Below are 25711 nucleotides of genomic sequence, written 5' to 3' on the forward strand. Positions count from 1 at the left end.
ACATTCTTCAAAGCAAACACCTGATCCACACATCCTCTACCACTTCTGAAACCACACTGCTCTTCCCCAATCTGATGCTCTGTATATGCCTTCACCCTCTCAATCAGTACCCTCCCATATAATTTACCAGGAATACTCAACAAACTTATACCTCTGTAATTTGAGCACTCACTTTTATCCCCTTTGCCTTTGTACAATGGCACTATGCACGCATTCCGCCAATCCTCAGGCACCTCACCATGAGTCATACATACATTAAATAACCTTACCTTCTTTCTCCCCTATCCCCAGGGATATATATATATATATATATATATATATATATATATATATATATATATATATATATATATATCCCTGGGGATAGGGGAGAAAGAATACTTCCCACGTATTCCCTGCGTGTCATAGAAGGCGACTAAAAGGGAAGGGAGCGGAGGGCTGGAAATCCTCCCCTCCCGTTTTTTTTTTTCTTTTTTTAATTTTCCAAAAGAAGGAACAGAGAAGAGGGCCAGGTGAGGATATTCCCTCAAAGGCCCAGTCCTCTGTTCTGAACACTATCGCGGGAAATAGCGAATAGTATGAAAAAAAAAATATATGGAAAAAGATTTTGTGTGATCGGGGCCTGAACATGCAGGAGGGTGAAAGGAGGGCAAGGAGTGGAGTGAGTTGGGTTGATGTGGTGTACCGGGGTTGACGTGCTGTCAGTGGATTGAATCAGGGCATGTGAAGCGTCTGGGGTAAACCATGGAAAGCTGTGTAGGTATGTATATTTGCATGTGTGGACGTATGTATATACATGTGTATGGGGGTGGGTTGGGCCATTTCTTTCGTCTGTTTCCTTGCGCTCCCTCGCAAATGCGGGAGACAGCGACAAAGCAAAAAAAAAATATATATATATATATATATATATATATATATATATATATATATATATATATATATATATATATACTACTTAATTGTCGTCTCCCGCGTTAGCGAGGTAGCACAAGGAAACAGACAAAAGAATGGCCCAACCCATCCACATACACAGCACATATACATACCTATGCATTTCAGCATATACATACATATACATACACAGACATTTACGTATATACACATGTACATATTCATGCTTGATGCCTTCATGCATTCCCGTCGCCACCCGCCCCACATGGAATAGCACACACCCTCCGCCCTGCGAGGTAGCACTAGGAAAAGACAAAACAGGGTATAGAGGAGAAATGATATCGCCCACATGTTCTCTGCGTGTTGTCAAAGGCGACTAAAAGGGGTGGGAGATGGTTGCTGGAAATCATCCCCTCTCTTTGCTTTTCCAAAAGAAGGAACAGAGAAGGGAGCCAAGTGAGGATTTTCTTCTCTAAAGCTCAGTTGTCTTTTTGATGCTACCTTGCTAAAGCGGAAAATGGCAAATATGTATGAAAAAGTGTATATATATATATATATATATAGTGCATATGAGATGGCCCTGATTAAGGCATTTGGTTGTCCTTGCCATCTTCAGTAACATAGAAAAATATTACTTTGTCAAGTTTGTTGGGCTTCTCACATTAGGTTACAGCTGCCTTGACTAGACAAGACTATTAAGTATATGTCCCTCAAGCTTCTTCTGTCAGTGCAGAAATTAGTCTCTTCACACACACAAAAGAAAAAAAATCTCAAGCTTCAGCTGTCTTTACAAGTAAATCTTTTCTCATTTCCCTCAACCCTGGCAGTATTAGAGAATGCAATTCCATTCTCTGGGTAGCTACAGTCCCCCCACCCCCATATCTGATCGTTTATTTCTCAGTTGATGTACTTTTCATTTGAAAAGACTGGTAACTGTTTGTCACACACAGTTATCATTGTATTTTTTTTTTTTAAGTTGGAGTGCATTTGTTCATGGATAATTTGACCATGATCATTTTTAAGGCTTCATTTAAATGAATTCCCAAATGTATAACTTTAATTCTTAAATGTTGATTGCACTCCTGTGAAATCAGTGCAAATTATTATTTTCCAATGAATGATTATCAAGTTATGATGAAAATGTGGTTGTTGGAAACTATTTAGTTTGCACATGATGCTTTATGTTGTAGACACACATATATTCATGTTTGTTTGTGGCTCTTAAGTTACCATCCTCTCTGAATGATGATTGGGCTTGGTTGCTTTTAACATGTTTGTATTACCTTTGATCAAAATTTTATTCTTTTTACATTCTACTGTATATTTTGCATTTCGTTAGGTGTTGATTATGTTGCACTTAATTGTAATTGTTGCTGTTTTCATTCAAACTCTTCATATAATTTGAAGGTTAGTGTTCATCTTTTAATGATTCTAAAGTTAAAGTAGTGTTTTTTGGAATGTGCTTGATTTTTGTGCAAATGCAGAAAAATATTTTATTCTCTCTTTTGAACTAATCACAATGTAGCAAATTTTGTACATCAATACTACATATGATGTATGGCACATTCAGTAGGTGAGATGTGCACGATGGTTTGTAAACTGTACCTAGATTGATTGCCTTGAGAATATTGCATTGCACTTACCTTAAAGATCCCAGGGGATGATGTCCCACATTAGACAGTGCCGTACTATATGATATCTCAACAGGTGAAGAAACTGACTCCAAGAAGGATAAAGAAAAGGAAATCTTGCCAAAAGATGGACCTAAGGATATCTTAAAGGATTCAACACCAAAGGATGGCCCCAAGGAACCTGTTGAAGCTGTCAGGGAATCATCTGTAAGAAAATCCACCCCAGAACCTCGATTTGATCCAGAAAAGTATGAACCTGTGGTTAAAACACCTCCTGAACCGACCCGGGTTAAGTCACCTGATCAGGTTGGTAAATGGGTATGTTTTCTCTGAACTTTTACACTCTTTTGTGTTCTTTTGTAGATAAATGTGTGATTGCTTAATGGTGGTTTAGTTTGGTACTTTTGGAATTTCATATACTATGAACTGAAAATTTGTAGTAATTAGTGATATAAAACTATCCATTGAGATCAGTTGTTTTAAGTTGAAAAATAAGTACTTTACCAGTTTCATGATGTGTATTGGTAAATCTTATTATGTTGAGCATTGATAGGTGTAAGAACAATGGTAAAATGTTTATCCCATAGAATGCTTAGATTTGCCTTTACTTAATGGTAAACAGAAAAGTTGTTTTGTTTGCATGGTAGTTTTGCATGCTTGCATATCATATGAAAATTAGAAATGAAATTAACCAATAAACCCCAGGAGTTTTCATACGATAGCTATTATAGCAGAGCCTGAGATTCTTCATTTGGGTGCTAATTTTCATAGGTATATTTTGAACAACCCAGCAACATTATGTAATTGGTTATGGTGTTCGCCGTAGGTGCTTATTTCAGGGAATGGCACTTTCTGGAAGTAATTCTGAATTGTAATATATGTAAAATATATGTAAATATGTATATTATATCTATGATGCTGGTACGTCTTCTTGGGATTGTGGGTTACAAGGTTAACCACTGACTGTTCCTCCCTCACCTCCCTTCCTTACTGCCTTTTGTCAAGTGAATTGTATTACCTTCAGAGCTAAATCATTGCCAGATAAGTTAACTGTCTTGTTTCTACCTATCCTTTACTTTTACATTTCTTATCTTCTTAGATAGTGATGAGTCAATGAATTTGCATCAGAGGGTTACATACTCACAGACACACATGTAAACACACACACACACACACACACACACACACACACACACACACACACACACACACACACACGGACTTCTATGGTGTAGCCATTATCATTACTGACCATTACACATGTGTGAGCTGCCTAGGATTAAACCCATACAGATTCAAATCCTGGTCATAGTAGTTAATCCACAGTCCATTCAGCTGTTCATTCTCTTCTCAGGGCTGGTCATTAGAATGGGTACCTGTCAAACACTAGGGGTGTGAGTCTGTGTTTTTGTATGTGCATACATGTAAAGAGATTGTACATTAACAAGGTTAAGAGACAGGGCAATACAAGCAGAAGACTCTTTTCCCATAACACACAATTAATAATTGCACACACTCACACACATTCATACGCTTTTTCCTCCAACTACTCCTCCCTTTCTCCCTCCCCAGGAACTCTGTGTGTGATCTTCATCACTATACAGAAGATGTATAAATTGTGTAACCATTTTTTTCATTTACTCATACATACACATATATATATATATCTTTCTTTTTCTTTCAAACTATTCGCCATTTCCCGCGTTAGCGAGGTAGCGTTAAGAACAGAGAACTGGGCCTTTGAGGGAATATCCTCACCTGGCCCCCTTCTCTGTTCCTTCTTTTGGAAAAATTAAAAAAATATATATGCAAAGGTGAGTAATGTGGCAGTTGAGGGAATAATTGGTATACATGGGGTGTTCAGTGTTGTAAATGGAAATGGTGAAGAGCTTGTAGATTTATGTGCTGAAAAAGGACTGGTGATTGGGAATACCTGGTTTAAAAAGCGAGATATACATAAGTATACGTATGTAAGTAGGAGAGATGGCCAGAGAGCGTTATTGGATTACGTGTTAATTGGCAGGCGCACGAAAGAGAGACTTTTGGATGTTAATGTGCTGAGAGGTGCAACTGGAGGGATGTCTGATCATTATCTTGTGGAGGCTAAGGTGAAGATTTGTATGGGTTTTCAGAAAAGAAGAGTGAATGTTGGGGTGAAGAGAGTGGTGAGAGTAAGTGAGCTTGGGAAGGAGACTTGTGTGAGGAAGTACCAGGAGAGACTGAGTACAGAATGGAAAAAGGTGAGAACAATGGAAGTAAGGGGAGTGGGGGAGGAATGGGATGTATTTAGGGAATCAGTGATGGATTGCTAAAAGATGCTTGTGGCATAAGAAGAGTGGGAGGTGGGTTGAATAGAAAGGGTAGTGAGTGGTGGGATGAAGATGTAAGATTATTAGTGAAAGAGAAGAGAGAGGCATTTGGACGATTTTTGCAGGGAAAAAATGCAATTGAGTGGGAGATGTATAAAAGAAAGAGACAGGAGGTCAAGAGAAAGGTGCAAGAGGTGAAAAAGAGGGCAAATGAGAGTTGGGGTGAGAGAGTATCATTAAATTTTAGGGAGAATAAAAAGATGTTCTGGAAGGAGGTAAATAAAGTTCGTAATTCAAGGGAGCAAATGGGAACTTCAGTGAAGGGTGCAAATGGAGAGGTGATAACAAGTAGTGGTGATGTGTGGAGATGGAGTGAGTATTTTGAAGGTTTGTTGAATGTGTTTGATGATAGAGTGGCAGATATAGGGTGTTTTGGTCGAGGTGGTGTGCAAAGTGAGAGGGTTAGGGAAAATGATTTGGTAAACAGAGAAGAGGTAGTAAAAGCTTTGCGGAAGATGAAAGCCGGCAAGGCAGCAGGTTTAGATGGTATTGCAGTGGAATTTATTAAAAAAGGGGGTGACTGTATTATTGACTGGTTGGTAAGGTTATTTAATGTATGTATGACTCATGGTGAGGTGCCTGAGGATTGGTGGAATGTGTGCATAGTGCCATTGTACAAAGGCAAAGGGGATAAGAGTGCTTGCTCAAATTACAGAGGTATAAGTTTGTTGAGTATTCCTGGTAAATTATATGGGAGGGTATTGATTGAGAGGGTGAAGGCATGTACAGAGCATCAGATTGGGGAAGAGCAGTGTGGTTTCAGAAGTGGTAGAGGATGTGTGGATCAGGTGTTTGCTCTGAAGAATGTATGTGAGAAATACTTAGAAAAGCAAATGGATTTATGTAGCATTTATGGATCTGGAGAAGGCATATGATAGAGTTGATAGAGATGCTCTGTGAAAGGTATTAAGAGTATATGGTGTGGGTGGCAAGTTGTTAGAAGCAGTGAAAAGTTTTTATTGAGGATGTAAGGCATGTGTACGTGTAGGAAGAGAGGAAAGTGATTGGTTCTCAGTGAATGTAGGTTTGTGGCAGGGGTGTATGATGTCTCCATGGTTGTTTAATTTGTTTATGGATGGGGTTGTTTGGGAGGTAAATGCAAGAGTTTTGGAAAGAGTGGCAAGTATGAAGTTTGTTGGTTATGAGAGAGCTTGGGAAGTGAAACAGTTGTTGTTCGCTGATGATACAGCGCTGGTGGCTGATTCATGTGAGAAACTGCAGAAGCTGGTGACTGAGTTTGATAAAGTGTGTGAAAGAAGAAAGTTAAGAGTAAATGTGAATAAGAGCAAGGTAATTAGGTACAGTAGGGTTGAGGGTCAAGTCAATTGGGAGGTGAGTTTGAATGTAGAAAAACTGGAGGAAGTAAAGTGTTTTAGATATCTGGGAGTGGATCTGGCAGCGGATGGAACCATGGAAGCGGAAGTGGATCATAGGGTGGGGGAGGGGGCAAAAATCCTGGGAGCCTTCAAGAATGTGTGGAAGTCGAGAACATTATCTCTGAAAGCAAAAATGGGTATGTTTGAAGGAATAGTGGTTCCAACAATGTTGTATGGTTGCGAGGCGTGGGCTATGGATAGAGTTGTGCGCAGGAGGATGGATGTGCTGAAAATGAGATGTTTGAGGACAATGTGTGGTGTGAGGTGGTTTGATAAAGTAAGTAATGTAAGGGTAAGAGAGATGTGTGGAAATAAAAAGAGCGTGGTTGAGAGAGCAGAAGAGGGTGTTTTGAAATGGTTTGGGCACATGGAGAGAATGAGTGAGGAAAGATTGACCAAGAGGATATATGTGTCGGAGGTGGAGGGAACGAGGAGAAGTGGGAGACCACATTGGAGGTGGAAAGATGGAGTGAAAAAGATTTTGTGTGATCGGGGCCTGAACATGCAGGAGTGTGAAAGGAGGGCAAGGAATAGAGTGAATTGGATCGATGTGGTATACCGGGGTTGACGTGCTGTCAGTGGATTGAATCAGGGCATGTGAGGCGTCTGGGGTCAAGCATGGAAAGCTGTGTAGCTATGTATATTTGCGTGTGTGGACGTGTGTGTGTATACATTGTGTATGGGGGTGGGTTGGGCCATTTCTTTCGTCTGTTTCCTTGCGCTACCTCGCAAATGCGGGAGACAGCGACAAAGCAAAAAAAAAATATATATATATATATATATATATATATATATATACATATATATATATATATATTTTTTTTTTATACTTTGTCGCTTTCTCCCGCGTTTGCGAGGTAGCGCAAGGAAACAGACGAAAGAAATGGCCAAACCCCCCCCATACACATGTATATACATACGTCCACACACGCAAATATACATACCTACACAGCTTTCCATGGTTTACCCCAGACGCTTCACATGCCTTGATTCAATCCTCTGACAGCACGTCAACCCCGGTATACAACATCGCTCCAATTCACTCTATTCCTTGCCCTCCTTTCACCCTCCTGCATGTTCAGGCCCCGATCACACAAAATCTTTTTCACTCCATCTTTCCACCTCCAATTTGGTCTCCCTCTTCTCCTCGTTCCCTCCACCTCCGACACATATATCCTCTTGGTCAATCTTTCCTCACTCATTCTCTCCATGTGCCCAAACCATTTCAAAACACCCTCTTCTGCTCTCTCAACCACGCTCTTTTTATTTCCACACATCTCTCTTACCCTTACGTTACTCACTCGATCAAACCACCTCACACCACACATTGTCCTCAAACATCTCATTTCCAGCACATCCATCCTCCTGCGCACAACTCTATCCATAGCCCATGCCTCGCAACCATATAACATTGTTGGAACCACTATTCCTTCAAACATACCCATTTTTGCTTTCCGAGATAATGTTCTCGACTTCCACACATTCTTCAAGGCCCCCAGAATTTTCGCCCCCTCCCCCACCCTATGATCCACTTCCGCTTCCATGTTTCCATCCGCTGCCAGATCCACTCCCAGATATCTAAAACACTTCACTTCCTCCAGTTTTTCTCCATTCAAACTCACCTCCCAATTGACTTGACCCTCAACCCTACTGTACCTAATAACCTTGCTCTTATTCACATTTACTCTTAACTTTCTTCTTCCACACACTTTACCAAACTCAGTCACCAGCTTCTGCAGTTTCTCACATGAATCAGCCACCAGTGCTGTATCATCAGCGAACAACAACTGACTCACTTCCCAAGCTCTCTCATCCCCAACAGACTTCATATTTGCCCCTCTTTCCAAAACTCTTGCATTTACCTCCCTAACAACCCCATCCATAAACAAATTAAACAACCATGGAGACATCACACACCCCTGCCGCAAACCTACATTCACTGAGAACCAATCACTTTCCTCTCTTCCTACACGTACACATGCCTTACATCCTCGATAAAAACTTTTCACTGCTTCTAACAACTTTCCTCCCACACCATATATTCTTAATACCTTCCACAGAGCATCTCTATGGCATGAGAAGAGTGGGAGGTGGGTTGATTAGAAAGGGTAGTGAGTGGTGGGATGAAGAAGTAAGATTATTAGTGAAAGAGAAGAGAGAGGCATTTGGACGATTTTTGCAGGGAAAAAATGCAATTGAGTGGGAGATGTATAAAAGAAAGAGACAGGAGGTCAAGAGAAAGGTGCAAGAGGTGAAAAAAAGGGCAAATTAGAGTTGGGGTGAGAGAGTATCATTAAATTTTAGGGAGAATAAAAAGATGTTCTGGAAGGAGGTAAATAAAGTGCGTAAGACAAGGGAGCAAATGGGAACTTCAGTGAAGGGCGCAAATGGGGAGGTGATAACAAGTAGTGGTGATGTGAGAAGGAGATGGAGTGAGTATTTTGAAGGTTTGTTGAATGTGTTTGATGATAGAGTGGCAGATATAGGGTGTTTTGGTCGAGGTGGTGTGCAAAGTGAGAGGGTTAGGGAAAATGATTTGGTAAACAGAGAAGAGGTAGTGAAAGCTTTGCGGAAGATGAAAGCCGGCAAGGCAGCAGGTTTGGATGGTATTGCAGTGGAATTTATTAAAAAAGGGGGTGACTGTATTGTTGACTGGTTGGTAAGGTTATTTAATGTATGTATGACTCATGGTGAGGTGCCTGAGGATTGGCGGAATGCGTGCATAGTGCCATTGTACAAAGGCAAAGGGGATAAGAGTGAGTGCTCAAATTACAGAGGTATAAGTTTGTTGAGTATTCCTGGTAAATTATATGGGAGGGTGTTGATTGAGAGGGTGAAGGCATGTACAGAGCATCAGATTGGGGAAGAGCAGTGTGGTTTCAGAAGTGGTAGAGGATGTGTGGATCAGGTGTTTGCTTTGAAGAATGTATGTGAGAAATACTTAGAAAAGCAAATGGATTTGTATGTAGCATTTATGGATCTGGAGAAGGCATATGATAGAGTTGATAGAGATGCTCTGTGGAAGGTATTAAGAATATATATATATTTTTTTTTTTTTTTTTTTTTTTTTTTTTTTTTTTTATACTTTGTCGCTGTCTCCCGCGTTTGCGAGGTAGCGCAAGGAAACAGACGAAAGAAATGGCCCAACCCCCCCCCCCCCATACACATGTACATATACACGTCCACACACGCAAATATACATACCTACACAGCTTTCCATGGTTTACCCCAGACGCTTCACATGCCTTGCTTCAATCCACTGACAGCACGTCAACCCCTGTATACCACATGACTCCAATTCACTCTATTTCTTGCCCTCCTTTCACCCTCCTGCATGTTCAGGCCCCGATCACACAAAATCTTTTTCACTCCATCTTTCCACCTCCAATTTGGTCTCCCTCTTCTCCTCGTTCCCTCCACCTCCGACACATATATCCTCTTGGTCAATCTCTCCTCACTCATTCTCTCCATGTGCCCAAACCATTTCAAAACACCCTCTTCTGCTCTCTCAACCACGCTCTTTTTATTTCCACACATCTCTCTTACCCTTACGTTACTTACTCGATCAAACCACCTCACACCACACATTGTCCTCAAACATCTCATTTCCAGCACATCCATCCTCCTGCGCACATCTCTATCCATAGCCCACGCCTCGCAACCATACAACATTGTTGGAACCACTATTCCCTCAAACATACCCATTTTTGCTTTCCGAGATAATGTTCTCGACTTCCACACATTTTTCAAGGCTCCCAAAATTTTCGCCCCCTCCCCCACCCTATGATCCACTTCCGCTTCCATGGTTCCATCCGCTGACAGATCCACTCCCAGATATCTAAAACACTTCACTTCCTCCAGTTTTTCTCCATTCAAACTCACCTCCCAATTGACTTGACCCTCACCCCTACTGTACCTAATAACCTTGCTCTTATTCACATTTACTCTCAACTTTCTTCTTCCACACACTTTACCAAACTCAGTCACCAGCTTCTGCAGTTTCTCACATGAATCAGCCACCAGCGCTGTATCATCAGCGAACAACAACTGACTCACTTCCCAAGCTCTCTCATCCCCAACAGACTTCATACTTGCCCCTCTTTCCAGGACTCTTGCATTTACCTCCCTTACAACCCCATCCATAAATAAATTAAACAACCATGGAGACATCACACACCCCTGCCGCAAACCTACATTCACTGAGAACCAATCACTTTCCTCTCTTCCTACACGTACACATGCCTTACATCCTCGATAAAAACTTTTCACTGCTTCTAACAACTTGCCTCCCACACCATATATTCTTAATACCTTCCACAGAGCATCTCTATCAACTCTATCATATGCCTTCTCCAGATCCATAAATGCTACATACAAATCCATTTGCTTTTCTAAGTATTTCTCACATACATTCTTCAAAGCAAACACCTGATCCACACATCCTCTACCACTTCTGAAACCACACTGTTCTTCCCCAATCTGGTGCTCTGTACATGCCTTCACCCTCTCAATCAATACCCTCCCATATAATTTACCAGGAATACTCAACAAACTTATACCTCTGTATATATATATATATATATATATATATATATATATATATATATATATATATATATATAGACTGCGGTGTCTAAATGTGTATGGATGTAACCAAGATGTGAAAAAAGGAGAGATAGGTAGTATCTCTCCTAGTAGTATGTTTGAGGAAAAGAACCCGGATGTTTTGGCTCTGAGTGAAACGAAGCTCAAGGGTAAAGGGGAAGAGTGGTTTGGGAATGTCTTGGGAGTAAAGTCAGGGGTTAGTGAGAGGACAAGAGTAAGGGAAGGAGTAGCAGTACTCCTGAAACTGGAGTTGTGGGAGTATGTAATAGAATGTAAGAAAGTAAATTCTTGATTAATATGGGTAAAACTGAAAGTTGATGGAGAGAGATGGGTGATTATTGGTGCATATGCACCTGGGCATGAGAAGAAAGATCATGAGAGGCAAGTGTTTTGGGAGCAGCTGAATGAGTGTGTTAGTGGTTTTGATTCACGAGACCGGGTTATAGTGATGGGTGATTTGAATGCAAAGGTGAGTAATGTGGCAGTTGAGGGAATAATTGGTATACATGGGGTGTTCAGTGTTGTAAATGGAAATGGTGAAGAGCTTGTAGATTTATGTGCTGAAAAAGGACTGGTGATTGGGAATACCTGGTTTAAAAAGTGAGATATACATAAGTATACATATGTAAGTAGGAGAGTTTTATTGGATTACGTGTTAATTGACAGACGTGCGAAAGAGAGACTTTTGGATGTTAATGTGCTGAGAGGTGCAACTGGAGGGATGTCTGATCATTATCTTGTGGAGGCTAAGGTGAAGATTTGTATGGGTTTTCAGAAAAGAAGAGTGAATGTTGGGGTGAAGAGGGTGGTGAGAGCAAGTGAGCTTGGGAAGGAGACTTGTGTGAGGAAGTACCAGGAGAGACTGAGTACAGAATGGAAAAAGGTGAGAACATTGGAAGTAAGGGGAGTGGGGGAGGAATGGGATGTATTTAGGGAATCAGTGATGGATCACGCAAAAGATGCTTGTGGCATGAGAAGAGTGGGAGGTGGGTTGATTAGAAAGGGTAGTGAGTGGTGGGATGAAGAAGTAAGATTATTAGTGAAAGAGAAGAGAGAGGCATCATTTGGACGATTTTTGCAGGGAAAAAATGCAATTGAGTGGGAGATGTATAAAAGAAAGAGACAGGAGGTCAAGAGAAAGGTGCAAGAGGTGAAAAAGAGGGCAAATGAGAGTTGGGGTGAGAGAGTATCATTAAATTTTAGGGAGAATAAAAAGATGTTCTGGAAGGAGGTAAATAAAGTGCGTAAGACAAGGGAGCAAATGGAAACTTCAGTGAAGGGCGCAAATGGGGAGGTGATAACAAGTAGTGGTGATGTGAGAAAGAGATGGAGTGAGTATTTTGAAGGTTTGTTGAATGTGTTTGATGATAGAGTGGCAGATATTGGGTGTTTTGGTCGAGGTGGTGTGCAAAGTGAGAGGGTTAGGGAAAATGATTTGGTAAACAGAGAAGAGGTAGTAAAAGCTTTGCGGAAGATGAAAGCCAGCAAGGCAGCAGGTTTGGATGGTATTGCAGTGGAATTTATTAAAAAAGGGGTGACTGTATTGTTGACTGGTTGGTAAGGTTATTTAATGTATGTATGACTCATGGTGAGGTGCCTGAGGATTGTCGGAATGCATGCATAGTGCCATTGTACAAAGGCAAAGGGGATAAGAGTAAATGCTTAAATTTCAGAGGTATAAGTTTGTTGAGTATTCCTGGTAAATTATATGGGAGGGTATTGATTGAGAGGGTGAAGGCATGTACAGAGCATCAGATTGGGGAAGAGCAGTGTGATTTCAGAAGTGGTAGAGGATGTGTGGATCAGGTGTTTGCTTTGAAGAATGTATGTGAGAAATACTTAGAAAAGCAAATGGATTTGTATGTAGCTTTTATGGATCTGGAGAAGGCATATGATAGAGTTGATAGAGATGCTCTGTGGAAGGTATTAAGAATATATGGTGTGGGAGGCAAGTTGTTAGAAGCAGTGAAAAGTTTTTATCGAGGATGTAAGGCATGTGTACGTGTAGGAAGAGAGGAAAGTGATTGGTTCTCAGTGAATGTAGGTTTGCGGCAGGGGTGTGTGATGTCTCCATGGTTGTTTAATTTGTTTATGGATGGGGTTGTTAGGGAGGTGAATGTAAGAGTTTTGGAAAGAGGGGCAAATATGAAGTCTGTTGGGGATGAGAGAGCTTGGGAAGTGAGTCAGTTGTTGTTCGCTGATGATACAACGCTGGTGGCTGATTCATGTGAGAAACTGCAGAAGCTGGTGACTGAGTTTGGTAAAGTGTGTGAAAGAAGAAAGTTAAGAGTAAATGTGAATAAGAGCAAGGTTATTAGGTACAGTAGGGTTGAGGGTCAAGTCAATTGGGAGGTAAGTTTGAATGGAGAAAAACTGGAGGAAGTGAAGTGTTTTAGATATCTGGGAGTGGATCTGGCAGCGGATGGAACCATGGAAGCGGAAGTGGATCATAGGGTGGGGGAGGGGGCGAAAATCCTGGGAGCCTTGAAGAATGTGTGGAAGTCGAGAACATTATCTCTGAAAGCAAAAATGGGTATGTTTGAAGGAATAGTGGTTCCAACAATGTTGTATGGTTTCGAGGCATGGGCTATGGATAGAGTTGTGCGCAGGAGGATGGATGTGCTGGAAATGAGATGTTTGAGGACAATGTGTGGTGTGAGGTGGTTTGATTGAGTAAGTAACGTAAGGGTAAGAGAGATGTGTGGAAAGAAAAAGAACGTGGTTGAGAGAGCAGAAGAGGGTGTTTTGAAATGGTTTGGGCACATGGAGAGAATGAGTGAGGAAAGATTGACCAAGAGGATATATGTGTCGGAGGTGGAGGGAACGAGGAGAAGTGGGAGACCAAATTGGAGGTGGAAAGATGGAGTGAAAAAGATTTTGTGTGATCGGGGCCTGAACATGCAGGAGGGTGAAAGGAGGGCAAGGAATAGAGTGAATTGGATCGATGTGGTATACCGGGGTTGACGTGATGTCAGTGGATTGAATCAGGGCATGTGAAGTGTCTGGGGTAAACCATGGATAGCTGTGTAGGTATGTATATTTGCATGTGTGGACGTATATGTATATATATGTGTATGGGGGTGGGTTGGGCCATTTCTTTCATCTGTTTTCTTGCGCTAATTCGCAAACGCGGGAGATAGCGACAAAGCAAAAAAAAAAAAAAATTTTTTTTTTTTTTTTTTCCGCTATCTCCCGCGTTTGCGAGGTAGCGAAAGGAAACTGATCAAAGAAATAGCCCAACCCACCCCATACACATGTATATACATACGTCCACACACGCAAATATATATGCCTACAGAGCTTTCCATGGTTTACCCCAGACGCTTCACATGCCCTGATTCAATCCACTGACAGCACGTCAACCCCGGTATACCACATCGATCCAATTCACTCTATTCCTTGCCCACCTTTCACCCTCCTGCATGTTCAGGCCCCGATCACACAAAATCTTTTTCACTCCATCTTTCCACCTCCAATTTGGTCTCCCACTTCTCGTTCCCTCCACCTCCGACACATATATCCTCTTGGTCAGTCTTTCCTCACTCATTCTCTCCATATGCCCAAACCATTTCAAAACACCCTCTTCTGCTCTCTCAACACGCTCTTTTTATTTCCACACATCTCTCTTACCCTTACGTTACTCACTCGATCAAACCACCTCACACCACACATTGTCCTCAAACATCTCATTTCCAGCACATCCATCCTCCTGCGCACAACTCTATCCATAGCCCACGCCTCGCAACCATACAACATTGTTGGAGCCACTATTCCTTCAAACATACCCATTTTTGCTTTCCGAGATAATGTTCATGACTTCCACACATTCTTCAAGGCTCCCAGGATTTTCGCTCCCTCCCCCACCCTATGATCCACTTCCGCTTCCATGGTTCCATCTGCTGCCAGATCCACTCCCAGATATCTAAAACATTTTACTTCCTCCAGTTTTGCTCCATTCAAACTTACCTCCCAATTGACTTGACCCTCAACCCTACTGTACCTAATAACCTTGCTCTTATTCACATTTACTCTTAACTTGAATATATATATATATATATATATATATATATATATATATATTATTATTTTTTTTTTTTATTATACTTTGTCGCTGTCTCCCGCGTTTGCGAGGTAGCGCAAGGAAACAGACGAAAGAAATGGCCAAACCCCCCCCCCCATACACATGTATATACATACGTCCACACACGCAAATATACATACCTACACAGCTTTCCATGGTTTACCCCAGACGCTTCACATGCCTTGATTCAATCCACTGACAGCACGTCAACCCCGGTATACCACATCGCTCCAATTCACTCTATTCCTTGCCCTCCTTTCACCCTCCTGCATGTTCAGGCCCCGATTACACAAAATCTTTTTCACTCCATCTTTCCACCTCCAATTTGGTCTCCCTCTTCTCCTCGTTCCCTCCACCTCCGACACATATATCCTCTTGGTCAATCTTTCCTCACTCATTCTCTCCATGTGCCCAAACCACTTCAAAACACCCTCTTCTGCTCTCTCAACCACGCTCTTTTTATTTCCACACATCTCTCTTACCCTTACATTACTCACTCGATCAAACCACCTCACACCACACATTGTCCTCAAACATCTCATTTCCAGCACATCCATCCTCCTGCGCACAACTCTATCCATAGCCCACGCCTCGCAACCATACAACATTGTTGGAACCACTATTCCTTCAAACATACCCATTTTTGCTTTCCGAGATAATGTTCTCGACTTCCACACATTCTTCAAGGCCCCCAGAATTTTCGCCCCCTCCCCCACCCTATGATCCACTTCCGCTTCCATGGTTCCATCCGCTGCCAGATCCACTCCCAGATATCTAAAACACTTCACTTCCTCCAGTTTTTCTCCATTCAAACTCACCTCCCAATTGACTTGACCCTCAACCCTACTGTACCTAATAACCTTGCTCTTATTCACATTTACTCTTAACTTTCTTCTTCCACACACTTTACCAAACTCAGTCACCAGCTTCTGCAGTTTCTCACATGAATCAGCCACCAGCTGATATATATATATATATATATATATATATATATATATATATATATATATATATTTTTTTTTTTTTTTTTTTTTTTTTTTTTTTTTTGCTTTGTCGCTGTCTCCCGCGTTTGCGAGGTAGCGCAAGGAAACAGACAAAAGAAATGGCCCAACCCACCCCCATACACATGCCTTGATTCAATCCACTGACAGCACGTCAACCCCGGTATACCACATCGATCCAATTCACTCTATTCCTTGCCCTCCTTTCACCCTCTTGCATGTTCAGGCCCCGATCACACAAAATCTTTTTCACTCCATCCTTCCACCTCCAGTTTGGTCTCCCACTTTTCCTCGTTCCCTCCACCTCCGACACATATATCCTCTTGGTCAATCTTTCCTCACTCATTCTCTCCATGTGCCCAAACCATTTCAAAACACCCTCTTCTGCTCTCTCAACCACGCTCTTTTTATTTCCACACATCTCTCTTACCCTTACGTTACTTACTCAATCAAACCACCTCACACCACACAGTGTCCTCTAACATCTCATTTCCAACACATCCATCCTCCTGCGCACAACTCTATCCATAGCCCACGCCTCGCAACCATACAACATTGTTGGAACCACTATTCCTTCAAACATACCCATTTTTGCTTTCAGAGATAATGTTCTCGACTTCCAAACATTCTTCAAGGCTCCCAGGACTTCGCCCCCTCCCCCACCCTATGATCCACTTCTGCTTCCATGGTTCCATCCGCTGCCAGATCCACTCCCAGATATCTAAAACACTTTACTCCCTCCAGTTTTTCTATATATATCTATTTATAATGTGAAGAGAAGCAAAGAAGACTATGTTTTTACCTATATCATGATTGACATATTTCAGATTTACCTGGGGTGAATGTTTTAAGTCTTCCTTGAATTATTTTTAGCACCTGAGAATAGTTGAGTTGTGACATGTTAGTGGACCTTTCTGTTCAGTGTTAATGATCATTACCTTGCCTTGCATAGGTAGAGATAGTAGATAACAGTGCATGCGTATATTAAGTTTTGTTATAGCACCCCATTTTCCGATGCATTGTTATACAAAATTTACTAAAAGTAATGCCAAAATTAATTTATAATTGTACTGGTAATATTTCTCATTTTTTCTGCATAATTTTTTGTACCCCTTTTTTTCCTTACTTTTGAGAAAATAGATTTTTGCATTTGAGATCTTAAACCATTAATGCTTCTGATTCCTTTAGTGTAAAACAACATTGATTGGTACAAAAAAAAAACTGAGGTAATGTAACTACCGTTTTAACCTGCTGTGATGCCTTCCTTTCTCTCTCTTTTCTGTGCCACACATTTATGTCATTATAATGATACTGCATAGTTACAATTCATATACATGCAAATCTCATATTAATGTATAATGTTTCACAATGTATGAATTTTTTTAAAACCATACATAAGTAGTAGTCTGACAGCACTGACTTGGGTACATACAAATCTTGTGTTACTCAGATGAATACCCTTGTCCTTTTATATTAGCCATTACAGTGACTGACAAGTGACAGAACGTACATTGTTGTTGTAATGTCCAGAGCCTATACAGTGTTAATGTCAACAGATTTATGGTGATAGGGAAGGAGGCGTTCATTTGGTTTTCATTCCTTCAGATTAGCACCTTAAGTGGATCTCTTTGCCAACAGAAACAGTGCATTACCTCTGACTTAGTTTCTCCCATTGTAGATGTATTGGCATTTAAAACAGACTCTGTGTCCTTAGTTTGGAAAACTTGAAAACCTATTCATCTCTGCCCCACTATTTCCTAGTTTTTCTAAAACTACCTGGCTAACTTATGTTTAGTAATGCTGGTACCTCCCAGGTAGGGGAAACAACTTTGTTGCCAGAAATTCAGTTTGCTATGCCATGTGCCTTGGTTTAGACCTCAGGTGTTTTAGACCATCTTTGCCTTTTTTGCAAGACTGGACTCTGGAATTTACATGTATGGTTTGGTCAGATGGAGAGGAGTGAGGAGAGATTGACAAAGAGGATATATGTGTCAGAGGTGGAGGGAACAAGGAGAAGTGGGAGACCAAATTGGAGGTGGAAAGATGGAGTGAAAAAGATTTTGAGTGATCAGGGACTGAACATGCAGGAGGGTGAAAGGCGTGCATGGAATAGAGTGGATTGGAATGATGTGGTATACTGTGGTCGATGTGTGGTCAATGGATTGAACCAGGGCATATGAAGTGTTTGGGGGTAAACCATGGAGAGTTCTGTGGGGCCTGGATGTGGAAAGGGAGCTGTGGTTTCGGTGCATTATACATCACAGCTAGAGACTGAGTGTGAACAAATGTGGCCTTTGTTGTCTTTCCTAGCGCTACCTCGCGCACATGCGGGGGAGGGGGCTTTCATTTCATGTGTGGCGGGGTGGCGACGGGAATGAATAAGGGCAGTATGAATTATGTACATGTGTATATATGTATATGTCTGAGTGTGTATATATATGTATACGTTGAGATGTATAGGTATGGATATGTGCATGTGTGGACATGTATGTATATACATGTGTATGTGGGTGGGTTTGGCCATTCTTTTGTTTGTTTCCTTGCACTACCTCGCTAATGCGGGAGACAATGACAAAGCATAATGAATATAGATAGAATTTTCTCAAACCTTCTGCAGGCAGAGGTTTGGATTATATCAGACATGTGATGCTTTACATTATCCTCAGCCTTCTACTTAAGTCAGTACCAGTTAGTCTGTAAAAGGTCTGTCTTCCTTTAAGAATTTAATTTCTTGGAAATGACTTAAGTGTTGTGTGCAGAGTTTTTCTCTAGCTTTTATCATGACAAGAACAAGTCCGGTAACATTAATGCTTCCTAGGAATAGTATTTCACTTTATATGGAATGAATTTCTCTGAACTTTCTTTTTTGGAGACAGACATTTTACTTTGAGTCTTTTTGTAGAAAACTTGTATCCTTAAAATCTTGGGATCAGAAAGCATAGTCTGTGAAATACAGGTTGTATCCAGATGCAAGCTCTTATCTTAAATGACAGTCTATTGTGAAATTAGATAAATCCAACATAGTAATAGCCTTTTTTCATCCACTCCTGGATGTTTTCATCAAGAGGGCATCCTACCTAATGCCCAGTTGATTCTCTTAGAAAACTTGGACTTAATCAGAGATAACCAAGGAGACCATTTATTTTTGTATCTTTCCTTAAAACCCCTGTTGACATAATATATCTGTACATGGATTTAGACTATTTTTTATTGGTTCTTCGTACACTAGAACACATAATTAGAAAAATGGCCTATATCTTGGCCATCCTCAGAAACACTTTGGTGGAGGAAATAAAGAAAAAGGGTCTTCGGCACTGTTCTTGCACCTTCTTCACATGTTACATCTAGTTTCATTGTTATGGGTCTTTGCATTGCCACTCGAGGAATTCCTCATTTAAGAGAGCTGGATTGTTCCTTTGATTCTCTGCTGCTTTGGTTTAGTCTTATCTGAAGGATCTTTAGTGAACCGTTCTTCTTCATGTGGGTATGCTATCATGCTTTTAGGACAGACCAGAAAGGAGAAAAGTTAAAGTTATGAAAAGTGAAAAACCTTTTCTCTGAACAATTTTTGGGAGCAATTTTTCATGGAGTTCATATCCTACCCTGCCTTCCTCTCCTTTTTATGAGCTGCTGGAAGTGAGTGACTCAATGATGCCAGCCTAGTAGTGTTTGGTGATTGGCTCAGGGCAGTTCCAAACAACAAGCAAGAAGTAAGCAGCTTTGAAGGGTGACTGAAGGCAGTCCCTTCACACTGGAATCATGAGGGTTGCAAGGGTCCTGACCCATTTACACTTTGTCTCTACTGCCCAATGACCTACTGTCCACTGATTTGCTTATCCAGTGTTCAAAGAAAAATAGATAATGTAGATAATGAAAAAATAAAAAGATCTTTTGAATTTTGTACTCTGTTTGTGGGCAGTCACTAGCAAGTGGCAGTATCCATCTATGTAGCCAAAACATGGACATGGGATAAGTCACAGTGGTCAAGAATCCATGCTGTGAAAATGAGTTTTTTTGAGATGAGTTTTAGGTATTATTTGATGGAATGAAGAAAGTGATGGGGGTGTGTATGAGATATTTGGTATGATAGGAGTTCCTGGAGGGTATGGGTATCAGAGATATATAGATAGATTAACAGAACAAACACATTAGAAAGAAATAGAATATATGAAGATTTTTCAGTAAACAGTTCTACTGCTTTATGATTGAACTTTCATAACGTCATTTTCTTACATATATAGAATCCATCAGACAGTAATATCTCCACTGGAAAGTAAGCAGCCATTTCTGTTGGTGATTTTGGAAGCATAAGTTTTGATGATGGTGCAGAGGAGATGGGTGGAATTAACACTACCACCACTCAGTTGTTCTTTCAGCAGTGCAACTTGTATTCTTATGTTATAGTATTTTATGTACTAATATATGGTACAGATTAATATGTTTTTAATTCAGGCATTTAGAAAAAGAAATAGAATATCCAAATTTTTTCTGGATGATTTTTTATTGCCTCATGAAGAAACTTATGAAACATCATTTTCTCACTTGTATGGAATCCACAACATTAATGATTAATGAAAGTAATGGTACATTCTCAGAAAAGTAAATGTTATGATTATTAATCTGTTGTGCCAGTTGATATTTTACTTCAATACAGACATGAGACATGTAAGGGAAGAAACAAGATACACGCAGTTTTTTCTAGAAATGTCTCTTGGAAATATATTTCATGCTCCTGGGACACAACCTTGAAGAGAAAAGGTCTTTTAATATATGTATTTTTTTATACACGAACAAATGACTGAGCCGTAGAGGAAAAATTTCTCCTTTGGCTCTTTGCTCTGTTCCTTCTTTTGGAAAGTAATACAGGAAGGGAGAATTTCCAGCCACGCAATCCCTCTCCTCTTAGTTGCCTGCTACAACATGCACAGAATACATAGACAGTATTCTTTCTCCCCTATCCCCTATCCTACATTTTTATTTATATTATTATTATTATTATTATACTTTGTCGCTGTCTCCCGCGTTTGCGAGGTAGCGCAAGGAAACAGACGAAAGAAATGGCCCAACCCCCCCCCATACACATGTATATACATACGTCCACACACGCAAATATACATACCTACACAGCTTTCCATGGTTTACCCCAGACGCTTCACATGCCTTGATTCAATCCACTGACAGCACGTCAACCCCGGTATACCACATCGCTCCAATTCACTCTATTCCTTGCCCTCCTTTCACCCTCCTGCATGTTCAGGCCCCGATCACACAAAATCTTTTTCACTCCATCCTTCCACCTCCAATTTGGTCTCCCTCTTCTCCTTGTTCCCTCCACCTCCGACACATATATCCTCTTGGTCAATCTTTCCTCACTCATCCTCTCCATGTGCCCAAACCACTTCAAAACACCCTCTTCTGCTCTCTCAACCACGCTCTTTTTATTTCCACACATCTCTCTTACCCTTACGTTACTTACTCGATCAAACCACCTCACACCACACATTGTCCTCAAACATCTCATTTCCAGCACATCCATCCTCCTGCGCACAACTCTATCCATAGCCCACGCCTCGCAACCATACAACATTGTTGGAACCACTATTCCTTCAAACATACCCATTTTTGCTTTCCGAGATAATGTTCTCGACTTCCACACATTCTTCAAGGCCCCCAGAATTTTCGCCCCCTCCCCCACCCTATGATCCACTTCCGCTTCTATGGTTCCATCCGCTGTCAGATCCACTCCCAGATATCTAAAACACTTCACTTCCTCCAGTTTTTCTCCATTCAAACTCACCTCCCAATTGACTTGACCCTCAACCCTACTGTACCTAATAACCTTGCTCTTATTCACATTTACTCTTAACTTTCTTCTTCCACACACTTTTATTTATATATTGATGGTATAATCTGCTTCATGGATGACCATGCTGTTTGACTTGTTAGTTAAACTGCACCATTTGTTGAAAGAGGCCATGTTGTATTGTTGCCGTTTACATTGTTCTTCTGTGTGTGGTTCATTCTATTAGACATGAGCATAATGACGATAATCATGTAAGTAGTAAATATTTGAAAGTTAAGTGATTATACTATAAAGATTGTTTAGGGAAGAAATATTATTATGTACAAAGATTGATAATATGCTACCGAGGTGCTTAGATACTACTACTATATACAAAATCTATTGAGTAAACCAGGTCATACTGTTGTTTGGTTATCTTCCTTTACTCTTCTTATTTCATAATAAAATTTCTTCACTTTAAGTGCTGGACACATCAGATCACTCCCATTACCATCATACATAGCATTTACTTTCATTTGTCTTTATGTTATGTATTTCGTAGTGTTCCAGGTATTACACATATCACTGATTAGAATTTAAAATCCAGTACATTTTCAGGTGATGGTGAAAAGCCCAGATCCGGTAAATTGGACAGTTCCACTAGATACTGGCAAGACTTTTACTGTAACACAAAACATCCCAGAAGGTACAAGTGTTGTTTTATATATACTGTATTTCATGCCTATATTAGACAATTAGTCTCTGTCCATTTGGCAGACCATCATATTGTCGGTGGATTTAGTTGATTGGGCCTGATAATTCTGAATATTGCTTCTCTAGAAGGAAATATAACAAAAAGAAAGTTGCTTTTGTTTGAAACTGCTGCTTAAGGCATAACAGAAAGTATGATACTTTAAGGCATGTTGTAGTGCATACATCAAATAAGAAGAATGTTGTTAGATATTTAGTGCATCTTTATGGCAGCATCTTCAGCAGGAATTATGTGATTTTGAATCATTCATTGTTCATAAAAGTGTGAAAACACTGGAATGCTTAATTAATAATGAATTGGTCATTTGAGCACATACATATCATAGATAGAGTCATAATTGTGTTGAAGAAATTCGTGAACTCCTTTTTGGTAAAGAAAAAGAGGTTAGGTCTTGGAGGGAAAGAGGGTGTGTTCATCAGATGTTTGCACTGAGAAAAATTGTGGAGAAAGTTTCAGAAAAGAGAAAGTGTATGTAACTTTATGAAGCTAGAAAAGGCAAACAATAAGGTGAAAAGGGAAGGACATAGGGAAGTTTTGATGTACATGGAAGATGTTCGAGTGTTGTTAAGAGCTTCCATAATGAAATTGTATCGTAAACCCTCCATAATTTTACTTTGCTTTTTTGTGAGTTTGAAATACTGTTGAAGTGGTAAATGCACACCAGTTCCCAGTTTGTGACCCATCAACATATGGTACTTGCATGATTGTGAACCTGTCTTCCTGTCCTTATGTCACTTTCCATCCACCATACCACCAACACTGGAAACATGAGGGGAGGTATGCAGATATTGATATTTGCTTTGTCTGCATGCCAATCTGGGTGCCCACACTGGCCTTCCTTTTCACTGCATAGCCTGAAATTTCTTTTATGACTCTCTCTCTCTCTCTCTCTCTCTCTCTCTCTCTCTCTCTCTCTCTCTCTCTCTCTCTCTTTCTCTAACAAAATGGAGGCCAAGCCTAAATTGAAATATAGAAAGGTTAATAAAAAGAGAAAAGGGAAAGTATTTACAAATTTAGAGAGTGAAAAAACTATTTTAAAATGTTTTAGATCATAGCTGTTGGGAATGACATGATAAAGTAAAGATTTGCCAATGGCCTCACAGTAATCATGTGACATAGTAGCTTGTCAACTATTGCATGGTCTAGCTAGTGGTGGGGCCACATGAGCAGCAAACTCTTGGGAATTAAAACCCAAGACATACATAATAGAAGAGGGAAAATGTACCAATCAAGTTTTGAAGTTAGCCTGAGAGAGTTTATAAGTTGCACCGTTTTCACCTCATCTCTGTCAAGAAAGGAAGCAGAGCTAGAGCCACCCCAGATGTGAGAGCAGCTCATCATACAAAAACGGATCAATTCTCCCTTGTATTTGATGCTAAAGGCACCCATTTTCCCACTTCTCTGTAAATTTCACAAAACCTTTCACCACAATGTCCTGGTTCCCAATTTGCTACCCTAGAAATCAAGTTTTATGTAGTTTCCATGAGTGTATCTCCTCTCTAAATCCTCTGTTTTCTCAGCTCTTTGTATAGCATCATTTGTCACATAATCAAACATAAGCACTTCATGATCACTTTTTCCTGTTCATGTAACTGATTTGATATTACCAGTATCCATGCTAGTATGTATGAAGATAAGCTCTACTGATGATGATATATTAGTTAAAGATATTGTAATGATTATGTGTTAGTCCTTCTCATCATAGTGTTCTCATTTATGTGCTGGCATAGGATATTTTCCCATATACACTCTAAAAACTTATCTCCCCATGCCTCTGTCACCTTAAGAATCCAGATTCCCCTAGTCTGTCTGTAGTTGAAGTTGTCCATCCTGAGAAGTGTGTTTTTTACTTCCACACATACCATACTGATTTTTCCCCCCTTGTATCTTTTTATATTTGTTCCAGATTCTTAAAATTCTTTGGAGGATTAAGTATTATCAGTACTACTGTGCACTGCTTTCCCACGTTTACTTTTCCCGTTATTTATTGTCTCAATGGACTATCTTCCTCCACTATTCCCTGAAACTTAAGGCGATCTCTTATTAGGAGGGCCTTTTCTCTTCCCCCTTTGTCTTCTCCTGCCCTCCCCAATGTCATGTACCTCTTTCGACAGAATGGGTAAGATTTTATCTTTTTTAGTAAGCTTCATTTCCTCAACTCTGACAATATCAGGTATGCTTTTCCTAATGGGATTGTTTACTAACATTCCAGCTCTTCGTTGACATCTGAGTTCCTTACAGATCACAATTGGTTCATGTAGTCCACTTTCTACAGATTACACTCAAATGTAGGACTCCCCTTCTTGTATGTGCCCTATCTTCATTACTTTGAATTTTGTCGCTATGAAATTCATAAAACTTGTGTGATCTGATGCATTTGTGGTTTTTCTTACTTCTTTCTTTCATGACTTTAGTATCATCTGCAAATATATGTAAGTTTGTTTCCCAGCCCTCTGGGAAGTCATTGACATTGATCAGGAGTAACAGCAACCCCAAAACTGAGCTGTTTAGTACATCACTGGCAACTGTAACCTACCTAGAAGAGGTACTGTACTTTAGAGATGCACTGCTGTCTCATCATCTCAAATAATTTTCTGAAAATGTTTCTACTTATACTTCTTATATGGGATAGTGTCACCTAACTTCAATCTAAGAATAGAATCACACATCTGTCTCTCTCATTTAAACCAATGCTCCTCCTACCATTGAATTGTAAAAGTTTTTCTGCATACATTCTCTGCCATGTAAACCCTTACTGCCTTTCTCCAAGGTTGTTTGTCATTGGCAAATAATCATCCAGTAGTCCTCTGATTACAGAACTAGTATTTTACAGACCACACTCATTGGGGATACAGGTGTGTAGTTCAGTACATCTTCTTAATTTCCTGTCTTACAAGTAAGCTCATTTTGTTCTTTCCGTCTTGTGACACTGATTCCTGTGCCTCCAAATATTCAAACATTTTACATAGTCTGTCAGATGTTTCTGTATACTCTTCAAGAACATCTAGAAGACATATTTAGTACTTTAAAGCATTAGGTAGAAGCCTCTGCAAACACCACTAGAGTTTCTATCTTCCAGTGGCTTGTTGAGGGTGAGGCACTAAAGGCTAAAAAGCGGCACTGGAGTTCATTAGTTATGGAGACTGTTTCCATGGTCACCCCTTGAGGGAGTTTCAGGTGGGAACAAGTATCAGAGATGCATA

At 40.3% G+C, this 25711-nt stretch overlaps 1 protein-coding gene across 28 annotated transcripts in view; it reads left to right on the forward strand.

The window, feature by feature from the left end:
• Positions 1-25711, forward strand: part of LOC139755367 (uncharacterized) — an 876210-nt gene that overhangs the window by 792563 nt on the left and 57936 nt on the right. For 20 of the 28 annotated variants that reach the window (XM_071673571.1, XM_071673553.1, XM_071673567.1 and 17 more), the window contains 2 exons: positions 2599-2840; positions 22355-22442. In XM_071673571.1, coding sequence (XP_071529672.1) covers positions 2599-2840; positions 22355-22442 — 330 coding nt within the window. The remainder of the gene's footprint in view (positions 1-2598; positions 2841-22354; positions 22443-25711) is intronic. The other 8 variants (XM_071673555.1, XM_071673557.1, XM_071673570.1 and 5 more) reach the window with 1 other exon arrangement.

Source organism: Panulirus ornatus, chromosome 19 (genome assembly GCF_036320965.1).
Source record: "Panulirus ornatus isolate Po-2019 chromosome 19, ASM3632096v1, whole genome shotgun sequence".
In the NCBI taxonomy this organism is placed as follows: Eukaryota; Metazoa; Arthropoda; class Malacostraca; order Decapoda; family Palinuridae; genus Panulirus; species Panulirus ornatus.